Genomic DNA, 20,682 nt, shown 5'->3' on the forward strand with positions numbered 1-20,682 from the left:
GGAAGTCCGACTTTTGAATTCTTAACTGGTGCTTCCATAGATAGACGTTGTTTGTGGATCCAAGCAAATTTATGTCTTTGACAATTTCAGTATTTTCTTCATTTGTTATAATGTTATTTATTGGTCCAGTTCTGAGGATTTTTGTTTTCTTTACATAGAGGTGCAACCTATACTTGTTGATCTTCATCAGTTAATATTTAAAATCATCTTTGCTTCCAGCAAGCAAGCTTGTGTTACCTGCATATCATAAGGTGCTAATGAGTCTTTCTCTAATGCCACATTCTCCTTCATACAATCCAGCTTCTTGGATTATTTTTCAGCATATAGATTGAATAAGTGTGGTAAAAGGATACAACCCTGACACACACCTTTCAAGACTGCCTCTTGGTCTATGTACAGGTTGGTTCTTCATGAGCACAATTAAGTGGTTTAGAATATCCATCCTTTGCAATGTTATCTATAGTTTGTTGTGATGTCTTTGCAGAGTCAATAAGGCATATGTAAACATCTTCCAGGTGTTCTCTGCTCTTCAGCCAAGATCCATGTGATGATAGCCCCTGTTCCATGTCCTCTTATGAATATGGCTTAAATTTCTGGCAGCTCCCTCTCTTGTACTGTTGCACTGATTTTGAACAATCTTCAGCAAAATTTTACTTGCATGTGATATGAATGATACTGTTCGATGATTTCCGCATTCTGCTGTACCACCTTGTTTTGGATGAATCTCTGTCAATCAGTTGGTCAGCTAGCTGTCTTTCAAATTTGGCATAAACAAGTGAGCACATCCAGGGCTTCAGCAGTTTTTTGAAACATTTCAGTTGGTATTCCATCAATTCCAGGAGCCTTGTTTGTCGCCAACACCTTCAGTGTAGCTTGGACTTCTTTCTTCAATGCCATCAGTTCCTGATCATATGCTACCTCTTGAAATGGTTGAATATCGACCAATTATTATTATTATTGTTGTTATTTTACTTTTTATGGTGACTTGAGTAAAGGTTTACAGACAAGACAATCAGTTTTACATTCAACAAATAATACACTTTGTTTCTTCTCAATGATTGCAGTCCCTTCCATGGAACAACAGTTATCTGCTTCCTCCTTGTGGCTCCTAGTTCCCTTCCTCCCACCTCCCAACCCTTCTCGCCATTATCCTTAAGTACAAGCTGCCCCTTTGATTTTGAATGATTGACCATTCCATCACTCATGGTGAGTATAGCTTACTGATGTTGTTGTTCCCCCTAAATACCTACCTACTGCTTGGCTGAAAGATACAAGACCTGAAGGGTATTCAAGGACCACAGTCAGGTTCCTCCCGTGTCTTTCTGACCAGTTAGTCCATTCTTTTTTTAAAAAAATAATTTTGAGTTTTGCTCCACACATTATGCTGCTCTATCCAGGACCTTCTAATGTGATCCTGTTCAGGGATGTTGGTGTGGTAGCTGGGCATCATCTAGTTCTTCTGGTCTCAGAGTCATGGTGACTGATGTGCACATATTCCATTAATCTGTTGGACAAGTTGATTTTAATATCCCAAACGCTACTCACCAAAGTAGAACATGCGACATTATCTTTGTGTGCTATGTTGTACCAATTGACCATGGTGTCCATCGAGATTATCTTTTCTGTGGTTTTCTTTGTCTCTTACTGTTCTGGAATTCCAATCACTCCTAGGTTATTACTTTTCATGTTGTCCCACACGAATCTTAGGCTTTCTTTGGATTTTTTTCATTCTCTTTACTTATTGTTCTTCTAAATTACTGGTATTGATAGATTTATCTTCTTATTCACTAATTCAGGCTTCCATTGATTCAAATCTACTCCTTTACCCTTTCGATGTATTGTCCATTTCTGATATCTTAGTAGTAAACTTCTGGATTTCTGTTTGCAGATTTTGTTTTTTCTCCAGCCCTTTATCTATTTTGTTTGATTGTTCCTATAGCACTTTCCTGAATTCTTCCTTGTTTTCCCAGACCTTTCTATCAATAGTTTGTTCTTGTTGTTGTTAAGTGCCGTTGAGTCGGTTCTGACTTATAGTGACCCTGTATAGGGTTTCTGCTGAGTGGCTGGTGAGTTTGAACTGCCGACCTTACTATTCAAACTGACCTTGAAGTCCAACTCACAGTGCCACACCAGTACTTTCTCCTGAATTCTTTTTCAGGTGCTTCTAGACTTCTTCCTCAAAAACTTTTTCTGGCTCTGCCTCTTGGTTGTTTGTTTGAGCTACTGTCTTGTTTTTTGTTTTGTTTTTTTATGTGAACAGAGATGGTCCTTTGCTTTTGAGGCATTGTGGTGTTGTTGTATTTGTATTAAAGTGAAGAATATATGTTGGTGTACTCTTAGGCACTCATCAATTACCTTCTGGTGGGTGTGATTAAGGGATGAGCTTGTTCACCCTTCTCTGGTATTCGTGAAGTTCAGTTCTGGGTGAATTTAAAGGACGTTGGTTGTTGTTGTTGATCATCTGTGCACCAGCTGGTAGTCATTCTGACCCAAATGATGGGGTTGAAGAGGGTAGAGGTATGGCTATGTTTGGGCTTCTTGTCTCACCTATCAGGTGAGACAAGAAGAAAAAATCTTCCCACAAGATTGAAGGAGGACAAAGTAACAAAACTTTGCCTCTGAGAGGCCTGCAAGTACAACGGGTATGACTTTTTGTCTCTCAGTCCACTCACATCTGTCCAAAATGTCATGCATTTGATTTCGTTTCCTTGATCTTCCTATTGTGATTTTTAATTTTACAGCATTGTGATTTGAGAAGATGGTTTGTAGTATTTTGATGCTTGTAAATTTATGGAGGCTTGTTTTGTGGCCTAACACATGGTCTATTCTGGAGAATGTTCCATGTGCACTGGAGAAGCATGTGTATTGTGCTGTTGTTGGGTTGAGCAATCTGTATAAATCTATGAGGTCCAGTTGATTGGGTGTGGTGTGATTGTGTTGTTTAGTTCCTCGTTGTTTTTGTTGACTTTCTTTCTAGTTGCTCTGTCCTTTTTTTGGAAGTTGTGTGCTAAAATCTCCTACTATCATTGTAGAGTTGTCTGTTTCTTTCTTCAATTCTGTTAAGAGTTTGATTTATGTCTTTTGAGGCTCTTTTGTTGGGAGTACAGATATTTGTTATGGTTATGTCCTCTAGTTCAATTGATCCTTTAATCATAAGATAATGCCCTTCTTTGTCTCTTATGCCGGTTTTTGCCTTAAAGTCTATTTTATTAGAAATTAATATTGCCACTCCTGCTCATTTTTGATTGCCCTTAGCTTGATATATTTTTTCATCATTTAATTTTTAATGTATGTTTGTCTTTGTGTGTATTGTGTGTCTCTTATAGAAAGCATTAGGATTGTCTCTTATAGAAAGCATTGAGGGATCCTGTTTTCTTATCCATTCTGCTGCTCTCTGTCTCCTGACTAGTGCATTTAATCCACTGATGTTCAGCATAATTATTGGTAGGTGTGAATTGACTGCAGTCATTTTGCTGTGTGTGTTTTTTGTGGTGTTACTGGTTTCTTTGTTCCACATGTTTTTCTGTGCTGAGTTGTGTGTGTGTGTACTTTTTCTGGTCAATATAAAATATTATTAAATCAAAAGGTTCTGGCCATCTGCTTATAAAAATTAACCAATGGAAGCTGTGTGACTCACAACAGAATATATTCTCTAGTATAGTGCTGGAGGATAAATCCCCTCTGTTGGAATGCAGCAATGGAGGCAAGCATACCAAGGATTGTGAAGATGGCTCACACTGAGTAACGAACGTTTCATTCTGTTGTACATTGGGCCCCTGTGACTCACAGCTGACTTGATGGCAAGTAACAACAACACACAATGTATAAATATGTGGAATTTTTGTAATAACTTCCAGGTGATAATATATAGATAGTATAACTTTATAGAACCTTGCATAGACTGTTGTCTAGTAAACAAAAGGCCCAAATTCATATTCTTGTGCGAAAAATCTTTGTGTGCCTGTCTAAGGACAGAATTTTGAAATTTGGAATTCGACAGCAAGCCAGTTATTAAAACTTGCGTTATGTGTAGTCATCTTTTCATGTGTAATGATCACCCTTCACCTGCAAGACAGCCCGTAAATTATACAGTGACGTTTCCTGAATGATAGAGTTAGATGTTAACATAAAAACCATAATGTAAGTGAAACATCTAGGACCAGTTTATACTTGAAGAAACGCATGTTTCAAGATAAAATGGCATTCTATACTTGAGTTCTAAAATGAGTTCTACTTTGTAATTTTATTATAGATTCATAGATTGTAAAGTTTTCTAATCCACTCTAAATTTTATATCAAGCTATTTTAATTTCCATCCACTTTCTTTTATAGGGTTGCCTTTTAATTTAGTAATTATAGGGTGAACACCCAGAGTAGAACTTGGTTGTGCTTATTTTACAGAGTTTTTTCATAGGCAAAAGGCTAATATTAAATCTGTGGCTTTGTCCTTCTCTTTAATAAATAATATGATTACTAGTTTCTAAAAGGAGATTAAGGTCACTATGATTCTAGATCTATGCTGCATCATTTATATACACTAATTTGGGGATACCTCAGCTGTCGTTGGATTCTAGAATTCAAGTAATCTAAATCATTAGCTCTTTTGGTCTGTGTTTTACTTTTTGCTCTGTGGTCAGCCACTCAGTGCATCACTTGAAATACCACAGGTTTTCTTTCCCTTGTTTTCAACATAATAGTTATTGTCAATAGCCTCATATGCATGCGAAAGCTGGACAGTGAATAAGGAAGACTCTAGAAGAACTGATGCTTTTGAGTTATGGTATTGGAGGAGAATATTGAAAGTGCCATGGGCTGCCCATAGTATCTGTGTGGTAAGAAGTACAGCCAGAATGCTCCTTGGAGGCCAGGATGACCAAACTTCGTCTCTCATATTTCGGACATATTGTTGGGAGGGACCAGTCACTGGAGAAGGACATCATGTTTGGTAAGGTGGAGGGTCAGAGAAAAAGAAGAAGACCCCCAATGAGACGGATTAGCCAAGTGGCAGCATCTATGGACTCAAGCGTGGCAACAGTAGTGAGGTTGGCCCAGGATCGGGCAGTGTTTCGTTCTGCTGTGCATAAGGTTGCTAGCAGTCAGTACTGACTAGATGGCACCTAACAACAACAAACAACCCTTCATCTGCCACTGCCAAGGCTCCAGGGCTGGAAAAGGAAAATGGTGATAGGGGACAATGTATTATGTTTATGCTGCCATTTGCAAACACTAGTATTTTTGTGACATATCCACTGACTGTTTCTGGGAACATAGATCCCCTTCTGTTTCCCTTTAGTGACATAATCAGCTTGCTTCTCATCATTGATGGAAGTCATGGGAGTCGCATTGACATGGCCCAATGCAATGCCATGTTATCTAACTTAAGTTGGGTCCCTATTGTTCATGCTGAGCAATATCTTGGCTATCTCCTTCCTATTATATTTTTCACAAGCCAACCAAACCCAACCCAATCAAACCCAACCCAACCTAATCAAACCCAACCCAACTTAACCAAATCCAACCCAATCCAACCCTACCCAACCCAACCCAACCCAACCCAACCAAATCCAACCCAACCCAACCCAATGAAGCCCACTACCATCAAGTCAATTCCAGCTCATAGTGACCCTGTAGGACAGAGTAGTTATTCCATTGGGTTTTCAACCCTAAGTTGCCTGTCTCATCTTTCTTCCTTGGAGCAGATGGTGAATTTAAACTGCCAAAATTTTGGTGAGTAGCCCAATGCTTACCCTACGGAGCCACCAGTAATTCCTATTTTCTATAAGCGTGAATTAAAATGCTCTCTACTGGTTTCAAGTCTGTTATACTGATACACAGTAGTTCCCCCTTTCCTATTGTCTATTTTGATGTGTCTGGACTTTTCATGAAAGTAGCATTCCTGGTCTTCCACAAATCCTTCATTTTTGAGGAGGATTACTTTTATGAATGAAGTTTGGGGCCTAAGAGCTACATTGCTTCTTTTCTTTCCCCTTTTGTAAACCTGCAAAAGACCTGGTTTCTCATTTTCTCTTGGTTGTCTGTGTGAGGAAGACCTTTGGAGGCTCAGTGTGGCCTGTGACTATGTGGGTACATCTAATTGGCAAGAACTGGCCTCCACGTCCAGTACCACTTTTATTCCTGATAAAGCTTATATTGTCATCTCTTCCTGCCTGATGTCTGCATCTCTCTCTGAGTTGGTTCTCAAAGTCAGGTAAGGAAGTAGAATGTCACTGTTGTTGTATGCAGTTGCGCTGGTTCTTACTCATAACCACCCTGGATAGGGTTTCCAAGAGAAACTGGTGGGTTTTAGTTGCTTATTTTAAAGCACCACAGCAGGCCCATTAAAGCCTCAAAATTCAATCCCACCCTTACCCCATCATCCAAGTAACCTAGACTTTTATCCTTTATAAAATGAAGCTATTCAGATGTATCTTCCCTAGGCTTCTTCTGCATCATTGCATGTTTGCCTTTCTTTGTCCTTCTCTACATCCGAGGAATCACTGGCCTTCTTTCTAAGACTGGTCACTATCAGTTCCCCTGGTAGTTATGCTCTTGTTTCTCTCCTTCTTTTGGGGTCTTTGCTATCAGAACCTTCTCAATTTGTCCATACAGGGAGGATGACAAATACGAAGCTCTCAAGAACACAGATTGCTGATTCCCCATCAAGCCTGTAAGAAATCCAAGATTTTAATCCAGATCCACAAATCTGACAGGAAAACACTAAACCCAGAATGCTTTGGGAAATCAGAACCTCTTATATTAGGTTAAGTGGGGTAAGCACTGGGCCACGAGGTTGGTTTAGACCATAAGGTCTATGGTTCAAAATCCCCAGTCACTCCTTGGAAACCCTATAAAGGGTTGCTATGAGTCAGAAGCCACTTGATGACACTTAACAACAACAACTGCCACGCAACAATGGCAGAGGTGAGGAGTTGTGACAGAGACCACAGAGCCTACAAAGCCTAGAAGGGTTACTCTCTGGCCCTTATCAGAAACAGCTTGCCATCGCGTCAGTTCTGCCTCACAGTGGCCCTGTATAGGGATTCCAAGGAGTGACTGGTGGGTTTGAACCACTGACCTTTTGGTTAGTTCTCCATTGCGTACCCCACAGAACCACAGCAGGACCAGTGCAGTGTAAGAGGCTAATTACTGTAGGCCTGTGGTTCCTGTGGTAAGCGTCAGTTGCATTTAACATGGATAGCTTATGGGTTAGATCCTGGATGCTTGGAAATCTCAGACCCAGAAACAGAATAGGAGATAAGGAGGCAGCATACACCACCCGTTCCATACTCCTCCACTAATACACTCACTATATTTAAATATTAAATTCAGCACTAAGCTTAATGTGGCAGTCTCCTTCCTAGCATGTTTTCCATAAAATAAATAAATAAATAAATAAAAAATAAAAATAAATCCCCAAACCAAACCCACTACTATCCAGTTGGTTCCAGCTCTGCATGGCCTCATAGGACAAAGGAGACCTGCTCCTTAGGGTTTAAGGCTGTAAATCTTGCAGCCATTGGGGAAAAAGGGGAGAACACACTGGATTGGCTAATTCTCATTGTTCGATAAAAGGAAGCTTAATTTTTCTGACCAGATTTTATCTGGAACCCATAAACTGTGAAGGGATGTCAAATCACAGAAAGGACAATGCATTCAATGTTGAGTTTGCAGAAGGCACAGAGATGTCCCTTAAACCCCAAATAAGGATACACATTACCAGTTATCGATGTGGTCTGGTGAAGATGAAATATTTATCCATGCTTGCATAAGTTATCTATGAAAATGTCCTTATCCCACAAGCCCTCTTTGTTATCTGATAATTATCATTTTGAACAAGGAGACAATGCCTACCAACATTAGTCTGGTATCAGTGGTATAAAACATTCTTCCTGACAGAATCATTTGCATCTTGAGATGGTCCCTAGTTCCTAATAGTAGAACCCATGTTTCCAGCCCAGAAGGAGCAGAGCTGATTTCCTGTTTGATATTCCAGGAGGGAACTCATTGAGTATAGGATAGAAATTTGTATTAAATCAGAAGAAAAAGTTTGAGTCATTCATTCATTCATTCAAAAAAAAAAAATTAAGTTCCTGTTTTGTAGTGGTCTTGCAACTTTTCTGTATGTTTGAAACTACTTTCAATTTTAGAAAAATTACAAAACTGAGTTGGGTAAAAAAGCAATTAAAAAAAATTGAGCTCCTTCAAGAGGGAGTTTAGTTTAAGAGTGTGTGGGGGAAGGTAGCATCTCCACTGAATAGTTTTCATCTTGTCTAGATGGGTCTGGTGACAGGAGATGGGGCTAAGATTCTTATGATTCAATAGTGAGTAATTGTTATCATGACTAATTGTGACTGTCATAACTGTAAAGGTAGAAGTCTTGTAACAAAAACAGGGGAGTAGTTAATCTTACAGTCCAGAAACAGAGGATCCTAGGACCATGAAGGGAGCAGAGCATGAGGGAAACATGGGACCCTAACCAGAGAAGAAGCAACACCAGCGGTGGAGGCAGAGATGAGGACATGGAGAGAGAGAGCAGCTGAGGACTCTAGACACATGGAAAGAGAAAGGCTGTGTGCTGGTGGTCAGAAGGCAGGCTTACAGAATGTGCCCTTTGGTTGTTTAAATGATTATATATTTCTGAGTGGTTTTGTATACATACCCCCCCCCCAAAAAAAAAGAAAAACAAACAGAGGGAATAGAAGCAAATACTGTTGAATGATGATGCATAGAGGAGATTGTTATCATTGCAATAAAATGAGTGTAAAACCTATGTTCTCCTATGTAAACTATCACTCAATTCACAATAAAAACTTAAAAAAAATTTGAGCTCCTAATATGTGGAAACATGTGTAGGTTCTGGGGATATCCTGGTGAACAAAACCCAGATGTGGTCCCTGCCATGATGGAGTTTAGGTCTGGGGTCCTGACCTAGTCTAAGGCATGAGATCGTCAGGGAGATTCTCCATGATTGACCATTGAGCAGAGCTCTGAAGGATGAGCAGAGGAAGGAAGGTGAGGTGTGCCAGGCAGCAGAAACAGTGTGTATACAGACTGCACGTCAGGGACACTGAAACAAGGCCAGCAGGCTGGAGAACCATAAGGGAGGCTGAGGCTGGGAAGAAGGCAGGGTCACATCATGCAGGGACTTGTGGGCTGAGAGTACTAGGAGCCCCAGAAGGAGGCAACTTCAGGAGTCGAGGTCAATATTACGGAACTTCTACTATGGAGTCCTAAGGAGCTCTGGTAACGTAGTGGTTATGAATTGGGCTGTGAACCGCAAGGTCAGCAGTTCGAAACTACCAGCTGTTCTGCGGGAGAAAGATGAGGTTTTCTGCTCCTGTAAAGATTTACAGCCTCGGAAACCCTGTTAAGGGTCGCTATGAGTCAGAACCGACTTCACGGCACATAACAACAACAACAATGGAGTCCTGGTGTGGTGCTGTGGGTTAATGCGCCAGACTGCAAAGTCATTTGAACTGCAAGGTTGGCGGTTCAAGCTCACCAGTCAATCCTTGGAAACCCTATACAGGGTCACTATGGGTCGGATCTGACTCAACGGCACTTAACAACAACTATGGCAAGCAGTGGTGAGAGAAATGGAAAGAAGAGGGTGGACTATGGCACATCTATGAGTAAAGGAAACCAAAGCTGATGATTGAAGCAGAGAGGGAGGTGGCAAAATGATCTGCCAGTTTCTGTCAGAGTCTCAGAAGAGACCAGACATCAAACTCCAGTAGCTGTTCTTCCATTTAACGTAGTGTCGTAGGCCCTCAGATTGGCAAAACCGTTCAGAAAGCTTAAGCAACTTGCTCTAAGATCTTATGAGATACTAGACAGTTTCATAGTGTGAAATGTTAACATTTTACCAGACCAGGGGTCTGCAAGCAGTTTCTGATAAGGACCAGAGAGTAAACCTTTTAGGTTTTGTGGGCTCTTTGGTCTTTGTCACAACTCCTCGCCTCTGCCATTGTCGAGTGACTGTTGTTGTTGTTAAGTGCCATCAAGTGGGTTCTGACTCATAGTGGCCCTGTATAAGGTTTCCAAGGAGCAGCTGGTAAGTTTGTACCACCCGCCTTGTAGTTCAAACCGACCTTGCAGTTAAGTGCTTTATCCTACAGCACCACACTGGGACTGTTGTTGTTGTTAAGTGCCATCAAGTGGGTTCTGACTCATAGTGGCCCTGTATAAGGTTTCCAAGGAGCAGCTGGTAAGTTTGTACCACCCGCCTTGTAGTTCAAACCGACCTTGCAGTTAAGTGCTTTATCCTACAGCACCACACTGGAACTAGCTATAACCAATATGTAAAGCAATGAATTTACCTGTGCGCCGATGGCACTTTGTTTATGAACACTGCATTTTGAATGGCATGCAATTTTTACCTATCAGCCAATACTATCCTTTTGTTTCTGCTTTTTAAAATGATTATGATTCCAACCATTTGAGTGTGTGAAAACCACACTCCACTCACAGGCCACACACAAATGGTGGCTTGATTTGCCTGCAGTCTGTAGTTTGGTGGCTCTTGCTTTGGACACTTTCTGAGACAGCCTGTTTCATACCTAGGCTTCACTCGCTGTCGGTACTTCAGTGAGGAACCCTGATAGTCTAGTGGGTTATGAGTTGGGTGCTAAATGCAAGGTCAGCAGTTCGAATCTACCAACAGCTCCATGTGAGAAAGATGAAGCTTTCTGCTTCTGTAAAGACTTACAGCCTTGGAAAACACATACAGGGTCACTTTGAGCTGGAACTGACTCCACCGCACACCACCACCACTACCACCATATTTCAGTGACTTTCAAAGTCAGGCTTCTCCTCCAAGTTGAAACCCCGTGTCTAAGTCCTATGCAATGTGCCCACTTAGCTGGCTTAAAAGCACTGCACTCATGGATTTTCTCCCACTCTGGGATTTGTGAATGGCACTGGATTGTGAACCATAAGGTCAGAAGTTCAAATCCCCTAGCTGCTCCTCATAAAGCCTATACATGGTCTCTATGAGTCAGAATGGACTCGACAGTACTTAACAACAGCATCATTCTGTACTCTGGGATGTGTGCATTGAGCTCAGCAAGACAGAAACTGGCATATCCCGTTGCCACCGGCCTCTCCACTGACATTCACAAATGGAAAAAAGTAGGTGGACCATGATGTGTCTATGAGTAAAGGAAACCAAAGTTGATGATTGTGACTTAAACCCCTTCAGTGGATCCCATTTCATTCAGAGAAAAGCTCCGGCCTCTGAGACCTGTCTGTTCCAACTCATAGAGTTTCCAAGGAGCATAGCTGGTGGGGTTTGAACTGATGACTTTGTGGTTCACAATCCAGTGAGTCCAACCTATATTATATACTGAATTTTGTGGTTCAGAATCCAGGAGTCCATAGTATATTATATACTGTATTTACTTATAATGGCATTGTTTATGGTGTATCCTTGCACCTTGGAGATTTTTGGTCACTGACATACCAACAGATATGAATGGTGCCCAACAAACTTTATCATATATAAAGAGGAATACCCCCAATGAAATGAATGGGCACAGTGGCAGCAACAAGGGGCTCAAGTGGGCAACAATTGTGAGGTTGGCACAGGACTAGGCAGTGTTTCGTTCTATTGTGCGTAGGGTCGCTATGAGTGAGTACCAACTCAACGACACTTAACAACAACAACGGATCAAATGTGTAGACGCCATTCGGTAGAGGAGGTGTAGAGCCAAGGATTGTCCGGCTGTATTGTGGAATGTGATGCTGCTATTAACAAGAAAGATTTAGGCCTATGGAGGACCACATATCTATGATAAATTGGTAAGTGGGGGAAAAATTAAATTGCAAAGTTATGCGTATAGCTTGATTTTTTTCTCTCCATTAAAAAAGCTCAGATTTGTTTAAATGAGCACCCCTACAATTGACTTATGGTCAATCAGTATTACAGATTTCATGGTCTGAAAGAAGACCATAATAAAGTTTTAAAAACGATTAACAGATGGAAAACTATTTCTATTCCTTTTGCTTTTCACCTCTCAAGGTAAAAAATGTTTATTTCTTTAGAGGAACCATAGGATTCTATTGTGTCCCAATCAAATATAATTTGAAATGAAATAGTACAGCATTTTGGTCTCCTTTCATGATTTACTGAATTCACTTAATCTCAACTATTTAGAGAGTATTGGAGTCCTGGTATGGTGCTGTAGGATAATGCACTGGATTGTAATGTCAGTTTGAACCTCGAGGTCAGCAGTTCAAACTCACCAGTCACTCCTTGGAAACCTTATACAGGGTTGCTATGAATTGGAGCTGACTTGACAGCACTTAATAACAGCCACAATTTAGTGAGTAAGGAGTACTGCTGGCCCTGTAGGATAAGCACTGGACTGCTAACTGCAAGATCAGCAGTTCAAATCCACCAGCTGCTCCACAGGAGAAACATGAGACTTACTGCTCAGATTTTTAGCCTCAGAACCCTGTACAGGGTCACTATGAGTCATAACCAACTCTGTGATGGTGTGTTTGGTTTATTTAGTAAGCGCTTTCCGTAAAACTCAATTTCTGATCTAGTATGAAGCGTGCCAGGCTGTGTGCCCAGCACTGGAAAAGGGCTTTCTCAGATCAAGAGGGCAGGCCGACTGACCAAGTAGCTAAACTGCATGACAATGAAAAAGCCAGGACCCAGAGGCTAGCTACCTGCATAGTAGGTAACTATGTGGGAATTGTCCGTGCTTCTTGATGTTAAGTGTCTGCTGAGTCCATTCCAACTCACAGTGACCCAGTATACGGCTTCCAAGAAGTGACTAGTAAGTTTGAACCCCTGACCTTGCGGACCTGCACTTATCCTACAGCGCCACACCAGTAGTAGTTGTTGTTGTTGTTGTAGTTAAAGTGCTGTTGAGTCGGTTCTGGCTCATAATGACCTGTATAGGATTTCCGAGGAGTACCTGGTGGGTTTGAACTGCCGTGATGGTTTGCAGTCCAGTGCTGGTCCACAGTGCCACACCAGAAGTTCACACTACCACCAGGATTTAGCACACCACAAAAAACCTTTGAAGACCATTTAGAGGCATTTGTTCAGACAAACCACAGCAACCCTTTCGCTTGCTTAAAGCAGGCTTTTATGTGAACCCTTGCTGCAACTAAAGATCAAACCATATTGTAAATCTCATAATGAAGACTGAGCTAGTTATGTTGGCTCTTACTAAGTGTCAGAATTTTGTGATAAAGATGGATGGTTAAATTGTTACGCTTTTCGCGATGACTTTCTATACATTAAGAAAAAACCAGGAACGTGGTTTCCACACACAAGCACTCAGAGGATGCTGAGCGGAAGAGCTTACAAATGTGTAAACTCTGTTCCTGTGTGGACACATCTGCAAGATTGAGTCATGCAAATCCTTGGCTAGGGGTTGAGAAGAAGCCCAAACAACAGGGCAGCAGGAAAGAACGGATGCAGACAGACATTCCATAAATTCTCATCCCCAACCATGCCCTGTGGTCTGAATGGTGCTGAAGAAGACTCAACTGGAAAGACACAACCAAGACAAGAACAGGAAATTCATCCATTGACAAATGGTGATGCAGAAAATTTTTTTAAAAAAAAATGGTTATATAAGCAACCCATCAAAGACCCAACCCCAGTGCTGTTGAGTCAATTCCAACTCACGGCAATCCACGTCTTACAGAGCAGAACTTCTCCACAAGCTTTTTAGTTTGGGTTGTAAACTACGGAAACAGATTAGAAGATCTTTCTTCTAGGGTGCATTTGGGTTAGTTGTTGTTGTGTGCCATTGAGTTGGTAGCGACCCTGTCTGTATAGGGTTTCTGAGAGTGGCTGGTGGGTTTGAACTACTGACCTTGCAATTACCAGTCTGTTGCCTACCCTACAGTGCCACATCTGGGTTAGTAGTGTGCACCATTTCCACAACTCAGGGACTTTATGAGATATATAAAGTTAAAGAAATGACAGAAAAGTTTGAATACTCAGAAATTTGATTTCAAAAGTAATTACAGGTGTTGAAAGTTAGGCAAAGATAGCTAATTTCATTTCTGCCACCTTACCTCTTTCTCCTCTGCTGTCATTGTTAAGAATTAGAAAAGTATAAAGGAACACTACGGTCTCTCCACACCTTTAAGGCGGTCTTCCTCCTTTTCTTTTTTTTTTTCCTCCTTTGGCATTTATCTGTGAGTCAGGCTCAGAAAGGTCAAGGAAACAGAGGGGCAGGAATGTGTTCGCATCACTGTTGGGGATCACAGCCAAGGAAAGCAGGAAGTAGAGTGTTTTTATTGCCCTGCACATGTTAATCCTATTAGAACTGCACAGAGCCCCAAGAGAAAAATGCAATTCGGCAGTGTCTTGATAATCACATTCTTGGAGACTTAGTACAAGAATGATAAAAAATCCAACCAATGTGAGGGGAAGGGAGGAGGGGAAGAGGCAGAATAAAGCAAAACATGACTTCTTTTGTAAATTACTATGATTAAATTATTCTATAACTAGCAAGTGGAAATTCTGGATTATCTAGATGGGGTCTTATCCTTCCTATGAAGAAATAATTTGTAGATCTCAACAGCTGAACAATTATGGTTTAAATGCTAGTTATTCAAAGTCTTATTGAAAATGCACCTTAGTAAACCAAAAGCTAGTCATAAGGTTTTCATCTTCCAGCCCTGTATCTGAAAATGTTCTTTCTGCTTCTAGTCATAGGGTTTCAGTAGCTAAACATTCAGAAGTAGTCTGTCTCTCCTTCTTCCTGGTATGTCTTAGTCTGGAAGCTCTGCTGAAACCTGTCCACTGTGGGTGATTCTGCTGGTATTTAAATTCCAGTGGCATAGTGTCCAGCATCACAGCAACACACAAGCTACCATAGTTGACAAACAGACGAGAAACTGGATTATAAGAAGAACGTGGCATCAGGATTAGAAGAAGATTCATTAACAACCTGCGATACCCTCTTGCTGGAAGCAATTTACATACTTATTAATGAAGATCAAAGACCATAGCCTTCAGTATGGATTGTACCTCAATATAAAGAAAAAAAAATTCTTATCACTGGACCAATAAATAACATCATGATAAAAGGAGAAAACCTTGAAGTTGCCAAAGACTTCATTTTGCTTGGATCAACCATCAACACTCATAGAAATTGTTGTTAAGTGCCATCAAGTTGATTCCGCCCCTTAGCGACCCTGAATAGGGTTTCCTAGGAGCAGCTGGTGAGCTTGAACCACTGACCTTCAAACGACTTTGTAGTCTGATGCATTACCCACAATGCCAACCCAGGACTCACAGAAGTAGCAGTCAAGAAATCCAACAATGTACTGCATCATGCAAATCTACTGCATATGACCCTTTAAAGTGTTCAAGAGAAAAGATATTTGTTTGAGGACTAAGGTAAACCTGACCCAAACCATGGTATTTTCAATAGCCTCATATGCATGTGAAAGTTGGACAGTGAATAAGGAACACCATAGAAGAATTGATGCCTTTGAGTTAAGGTATTGGCAAAGAATATTGAAAATACCACAGGCAGGCAAAAGAACAAACAAATCTATGTTGGAAGAAGTACAGCCAGAATGTTCCTTGGAAGTCAGGATGGTGAGACTTGCGTCTCTCCTACTTGGGATGTGTTATCAGGAGGGACCAGTCTCTGGAACAGGACATCATGCTTGGTAAAGAGGAGGGTCAGTGAAAAAGAGACCTCCAGTGAGATGGACTGACACAATGGACTCAAGTCTACCAATTGTGAGGATGGCCCAGGACCAGGCACCTAACAACCACAACAACAAGGCCAAAAGTTGGTACAGGCAATCCATGAGTCTGGCTAGATTACAAAGTGACTGTGTCTAGGAGATTAGGGCCAGGGTACAACTGCTGGGACATCATCCCTCCCTGTGCCTACACCAGGGAGTTGTCAAGGTTCATCTGTGAATTCTGTTCTAATTGTTGGACCCTTAAGACTGGGGATTGTCTGCTGAAGTAGCTTTGAAAAAACTCACCGGTATGGAATTGATTCTTACTCATAGAGACCCTACAGAGGGTTTTCATGACTGTAAATCTTTATGGGAGTAGATAGTCTTATTTTCTCCCTGAGAGAGTCTGGTGGGTTTGAACAACAGACCTTGCAGTTAACAGTCCAGTGCTTAACGCACAGCACCACTAGGACTCCATGTCTTTGAGAAATCTTACCACATTTTCATGTTTGTTAATATGCACAGAGATCAGAAACTTTAATTCTGATACTCAAGATATGAGGAGCTTGGGGGCACTTCATCATGTCTCCTGCAAGTGCATCCCACCCCCCACCACTACAGTGATAGTTAAATTCCTATCATCAACTGTCTCAGCTATTAACAAGCTTACCTTTGCTTTTACTGAATGATAAAGAGTCTTAAAAATTATGTACTTCAAAAACCACAGATAATGAAGTTTTATTACCCCCATTTCCCCTTTGTTTGTTATTCTTAGCTTTGTGAGGAGCAATACTATAATTTTAAAATTTGGGAAATGTTACCCTGTCTGTCTCTCCCTGACCTGCCTTCTTGTACGCATTCAGTGATTCTCTCATTCATGTATTCATTCAGTCTGCATTCATTTAGCACTATTCTTGGTGGGACCCTGTTGGCACTTGACTTCGAATCACAAGGTCAGCAGTTTCAACCCACCAGCTGCTCCTTGGAAAGCCTATACAGGTTTGCTGTAAGTCGGAACTGACTCAATGGCACTTAACAGCAACAACAACCTTGGTGGTACAGTGTGTTAAGCATTGGGCTGCTAACTTACAGGTCAGCAGTTCCAACCCACCAGCTGTTTTGTGAAAGGAAGAGAGGGCTGTCTAGTCCCCTAAAGATTCACAGCTTCTGGAACTCCCATAAAGATTTACAGTGCTATTCTATCCTATAGGCTCACTATGAGGTGGGGTTGAATCGAAGGCAGTGGGCTACGGTTTTGATGAACCATGTGGATGCAGTCCCTGGATGGTGCCAATAGTTTGTGGGGGATTACTAACTGGTGTGGCGCTGTAGAATAAGCACTGGACTGCTAACTACAAGGTCAGAGGTTCGAAATCACCAACTGTTCATCAGAAATACTATACAGGGTCTCCAAGAATCAGCGGAACTGACTCAATGGCACTTATCAACAACAACAACTAAACTCAAGATTGATGATTCAAATCTACCCAGAGCACTGTGGAAGAAAAGCCTGGGAATCCATAACAAGTGTAACCAAAAAACCACTATAGAGTGCTTATGCTTTGTATGTTGTTGTTGTTGTTGTTGAGTGCCATCAGGTCGATTCCAACCCATAGCACAGGAGTTGGAATCGACTGGATGGTAATGGATTTAGGATCAGGGTGTTTTTTTTTAAAACCACGTAGATTATGCTGATTTTACATGGTCCTGAGGATGGAAACAAGTCTATAGCAGAGACTCTGTCCTAATTTAGAGGCCCCTACCCTCAGGAGTCATGGTATGGCACTACGGGGTAAGCACTGGACCACAAGGTCGGTTCGAACTGCAAAGTTTGTGGTTCAAGTTCACCAGTCACTCCTGGGAAATCCTATACAGGGTCACTATGAGGAGTCTTGGTGTGGCGCTGTGGGTTAATGCACCAGACTGCAAAGCTGTTTGAACTGCAAGGTCTGTGGTTCAAGCTCACCAGCTGCTCCTTGGAAACCCTATACAGGGTCGCTATAGGTCGGAATCAACTCGACGGCACTTGACAACAACAACAACCCTCAGGATTCATGGTATGGCACTACGAGATAAACACTGGACCACAAGGTGGATTCGAACTGCAAAGTTTGTGGTTCAAGTTCACCAGCTGCTCCTGGGAAACCCTATACAGGGTCACTCTGAGTTAGAAACTGATTTGATGGCACTCAACAACAACAACTTTCATGGTGACAGACGTGTTCATCAGCACAAAGTACCAGTTTTCTCTAGCACTTGGAGAAAGGCCCCTCTTACCTCTGCCAATGACGTTGGGAATGTGGGAAATGCCTCCCAGGGGAAAAGTAAGAAATGAGGCAGGATGAGAGGGTCAGTCAGGAGCGGAAAGATCAAACCAGGTAAAGGGAAAAACAAAAGCTGGGGGAGAGGGGGTTTCCTGTACAGCCACATAGCCCTATAGCTGGTTGTTCTTTCTACTAACTAGGCTGTCGTGGTCTGTGCTGTGCCGTGAAGTCGGTTCCGACTCAGAGCGACCCTGCACAGGGTTTCCGAGGCTGTAAATCTTTATGGGAGCAGAAAGCCTCGTCTTTCTCCTGTGGAACAGCCGGTAGTTTCGAACTGCTGACCGTGAGATTTGCAGCCGGACTTGTAACCACTACACTACCAGAGCTCCTTTGTGAAGAAATAATAGATAGTTATTCTCTAAATCAAATCCCGCTTTTGAATGTTTGTATAAATTAAGAGGCAGGTCTTTCTGGGTAAAAGATCAATTTACAAGCATTTAAGAACTGTAAGTTACACCAAAAATAGTTATGTCTGTGTAAGTAAAGATATTAGTTATCTTGTTGTTGTTGTGAAGTGCCGTCGAGTCAGTTCCGACTCATAGCCACCCTGTATAGGGTTTCCGAGGAGCAGCTGGTGAGCTTGAACCGCCGACCTTGCAGTTCAAACGGCTTTGCAGTCTGGTGTCACACCAGGACCAAGAAATAAGAAGTCTCAAAAATAAATAAATAAAAGGTCTCAAGCCCTGCCCCCCCAATTAAAAACAACCAAAAAACCCATTTGCAGTAAATGTCCCCATGTTGGTAGTTAGGAATGGGCAAAAACTACCGGTATTTGTTTCTGCTTTTTTTTTAGTTCCAAATATTCATCTTATAAGATAACCTTGTGCCCTGTTTTGGGAGAGAACCCCAAGTTTGAATCAACACGAGAACTCAGAGTAGGCCTTTAAAAGTAGTTTTGCATGCCCCATAGGTTTGGTGGAGGGGTCCGCAAGCCCTTGGCTGGGCTAGCCCCTGAAGAGGATTAGCTGGGCGCACCTGTCGCAGGTGACGCGGATGCGCTCGTCGTTGGAAGACCGCTGCTCGTCCTCTTTCTCCTGGAAATGTTCCTGCAAGCACTGCGCCTCGAACTCGTGCAGCCTCTTAAGCTCCTCATCGCTCAGAAACAGCTCTGTGTAACCAGAGAAGGGTTTGTTGTGTGAAAAAACAAGCCGTACCGGGAGAATCTCTTGCACGCCACAGCCCAATTTTCCACCAGGTAGACAGTTCTCTTATTACTTATTTATTATACAGAATACCACAATCCTCTTTCAACTAGAGCAAAAAGTCCCACTTTTTAAGACCAGAAATATAATGACATCTATTAGGAAAGTGAAAACCAAGTTCTACTGGGAATCAACATAAGGGGCCAAGGGTCTGGTGTGAGTCCCCAGCTGAGAAAGCATGTCCGGAACCTGCGCTCCTCCTGGGCGCTCCAGGGCCGCTGGGAATGAGGTTGGGAGAGTGCCACATTTCTGTCGTGAGGGCCATTTTTTTACGTCTGTGAAAAGTTCTGCTTTTCGTTGATTTTACCTTTAGTGAGGTGGCTCAGCCACTTAAGAATGGCCCCTTCAAGAGGTTTGGGGCTCATGGGCCTCCCCCACCCCCGCCCCCAATTCTATCCCCAATTTCGCTGGAGGTCAAAGTCAAGTATCAGAGCCACAGTTCAAAGCAAAGAAGATGGACGATGTGATAATTCAGAAAAAGGCAACGGGAAATTCTCTCCCGAATTGGGTATAATTTTTAATGAAGGCCCTCAGCACTTGAGAGACTTGAGCTTGCAGAAACATTTCTTTAATATGCTTATTAATAACTGCCGGGTCTGTCATGGTTGTTGTGAAATGCCATCGAGTCGATTCTGACTCATAGCAGCCCAGTAAAGGGTTTCCAGGGAGCAGCTGGTGGGTTTGAACCATGGACCTTGAAGTTAGCAATCCAGTTCTTATCCTACAGAGCCACACCAGGACTCTGAGCTACCATAAAGATGAGCCCAATACAAAGAATGCAGTATGTGAAAAAAGTAAGACTCAGCCAATTTGCTCTCCAATTGGTCGTGTTGTTATCTGTTTCTACAGTGAAGTGTTTTCTGCCCTGCTCAGGACAATGCACAGCATAATACACCAGATGACACTACACCTTCTTCACAAAAATCATCCTAGTGGGTGATAAGGATTTCCATAATTTGAAAGAAGAGCTAGCTGAATATCCCAGAAATACCTTCCTGAAGAAACCAACATAATAAGGAATAAGCATGAGGTTGCTTCGAGAAGAAGGATTGGAACCCACAACATATGTGCAGTGCAGAGGGTTAGATTCCCTAGTGACCCTGTGTATAACAGGACCCCACCCTCACCGCTGTGGATAGGTTGGAGCCCATGTGGTAATCCATCTTGTTGCTCCTCCTTTTTGCTGACCCTTTACTTTACCAAGCATGAGAGAAATGTCCTTCTCTCGGGACCAGTTCCTCCTCATAGATAACATGTCCGAAGTATGTAAGATGAGGTCATGGCAGCCTTACCTCTAAAGAACATTCTGGCTATACTTTTTCCCAAACAGGTATCATATTCAATATTCTTTGCCAATATTATAACTTCTTTGGTCTTCCTTACTCATGATCTAGCTTTCACATCCATATGAGGCAATTGAAAATTCTATCTCTTAAGTCAGCTGCACCTTAGTACTTAAAGTGACATCCTTGCTTTTTTTT

General features: G+C 41.9%; 1 protein-coding gene across 1 annotated transcript in view; it reads right to left on the reverse strand.

Annotated features, from left to right (window-relative positions):
* TRPM1 (transient receptor potential cation channel, subfamily M, member 1) overlaps nt 1–20,682 on the reverse strand; it is a 148,236-nt gene that overhangs the window by 27,281 nt on the left and 100,273 nt on the right. Inside the window, exon 27 of the mRNA XM_006872161.1 lies at nt 18,975–19,107. Within this exon, the coding sequence (XP_006872223.1) occupies nt 18,975–19,107 (133 nt within the window). The remainder of the gene's footprint in view (nt 1–18,974; nt 19,108–20,682) is intronic.

This window comes from Chrysochloris asiatica, unplaced genomic scaffold, assembly GCF_000296735.1.
Source record: "Chrysochloris asiatica unplaced genomic scaffold, ChrAsi1.0 scaffold00184, whole genome shotgun sequence".
NCBI lineage: Eukaryota > Metazoa > Chordata > Mammalia > Afrosoricida > Chrysochloridae > Chrysochloris > Chrysochloris asiatica.